The sequence below is a fragment of the Chanos chanos genome, chromosome 8 (assembly GCF_902362185.1).
Source record: "Chanos chanos chromosome 8, fChaCha1.1, whole genome shotgun sequence".
Classification (NCBI taxonomy): domain Eukaryota; kingdom Metazoa; phylum Chordata; class Actinopteri; order Gonorynchiformes; family Chanidae; genus Chanos; species Chanos chanos.
The window spans coordinates 31,557,058-31,558,848 of record NC_044502.1 but is presented as its reverse complement, the minus strand read 5'-3'; the positions used below and the strand labels follow the sequence as shown (position 1 = coordinate 31,558,848).

At 40.1% G+C, this 1,791-nt stretch overlaps 1 protein-coding gene across 1 annotated transcript; it reads left to right on the top strand.

Moving 5' to 3' along the window:
• Window positions 1-499: 499 nt before the first annotated feature.
• LOC115819586 (odorant receptor 131-2-like) lies at window positions 500-1,543 on the top strand. The gene has a single exon (XM_030783091.1). The coding sequence runs from the start codon at window positions 500-502 to the stop codon at window positions 1,541-1,543; it is 1,044 nt and encodes a 347-aa protein (XP_030638951.1).
• The last annotated feature ends 248 nt before the right edge of the window (window positions 1,544-1,791 follow it).

Sequence of the window (1,791 nt, the reverse complement as noted above, 5' to 3'; positions counted from 1 at the left end):
TGACTTTACTGGAAACTAATTGAACATTTTGTGTCTAAATAATGATCCCTTTTAACTATTGCTATAATCATTATGTTCTGTGTTGTGCATGGTTTAACTGCTGTTTTTTGTTTTGGTGCATGTTGCCTGTTTGTGTACTGTGATGTTTGGGTACGTGTAGAGTGTCGTTCACCACTGGATGTCAGTGATGTCACCATTGATTATAAAAGTCATGGAGATATGTATTATTTCAGACTGCATTCTGGGCAGTCAAAGACAGCTTGGGGACAAAGCTTTTTCTTTCACTGGAGAAAAACTTCACGAAGTATTTGCTCCTCTATTTTAAATCTTTATCAGAGCTAAACTTGATACATCCATAGACCAGCTGTAGTTATTGCATGTTTTCACCACTTTTCTCATTCAACTAAAATGAAATAAAACACCTTAACAGTTCTGCAGGGAAAAATAATTTTTTGAAATCTCTTTTCATAAACTGTTTTATTTCTTTGCTCAGGCCATGATGACTAACAATAAAACCACTTCAGAGGTTTTATTCATACATCAGCAGATATTCCATGTGCTAGGTGCACCAACGCTGACAAAATTTGCCATAGCTCTGTTAGTGGCACTGTTCTTTGTGTATGTGAATGGGGTCCTGCTCTTCGTTCTTTGGAGTAAACCTGTGTTTAAGGAGACTCCTCGCTACATTCTTTTTGCTCACATGTTACTCAATGATTCTATCCATCTGCTAATATCTTTGATTCTTTATATCTGTACTCTGGCTTTCCTTCAGCTGGCCAAGGCTGTTTGCTTTCTTGTAGTTTTTGTAGCCACGTCCACTTTTAATAACGCTCCTTTAAACCTGGTTGTGATGTCTCTAGAACGCTACGCAGCTATATGCTTTCCATTAAGACACAGTGAGATAGCTACCCGGAGACGGACTTGCGTTGCGATAGGCGTGATCTGGATTATCGGCTCTATCAACTGCATGGTCGACACTCTTTTCGCGGTGGTGACGGAACCGAAATCTTTCCACTTGCTCATGTTTTGCACCAGGGAGAGAACCTTCCTAGCTCCGTGGCAGGCAGATATGTATCTAGCTTTTAACGTGTTTTACTTTGTTTCAGTGACAATCATCATTGTTTTTACATACATCAGCATCATAATCGCAGCAAGGTCTGTCTCCACTAATAAAGAATCTGCTAAGAAAGCCCACAGGACGGTATTACTACATCTCATTCAGCTGGGCTTGTGTCTCACCTCTTTCCTGTATGGAACTATTGAGCGAATATTGGCAATGACAAGTAACAGCACCCTGTTTTTAGATCTTCGTTATCTAAATTTCCTCATTGTTCTCCTTCTTCCTCGATGTCTTAGCCCACTCATATATGGCCTTAGAGATGACGCTGTACGGAATTTGTTCCGACACTACTTTTGTTGTCGTCCTGCTGAGATCAAGCCTGTTCGTAATAACCCTACGTTCACACTGGGAGGGGCGAGAGCGTCAAAATTCGCTCTACTAGGCCTACCAACGCTGTCGAACGCTGTGGACGCTCTGGCGTAGGTGAAATAGTCGGATACAAGTTCATTCGGAATGCTTGGTCTTGCAAACTTTTCCTAAAGGGGCCGCAAAGCAAACAAATGGGTCGACCAGTATGTTTTTTAAGCCGACTGACCACAAATAAGGTAAAAGTGAACCTCATGAAATACTTTATATGTTAAAGTGAGAAATCGATCGATAAGAGACAGAAATGAAGAATTATAATAACATGTTTGGTAACAAAATAAACTAAGGAAATAAACTAATTAAAA

What these genes read in the sequence shown, in the direction of transcription:
- LOC115819586 (XM_030783091.1), top strand. Translation starts at nt 500, where the DNA reads ATGACTAACAATAAAACCACTTCAGAGGTTTTATTCATACATCAGCAG.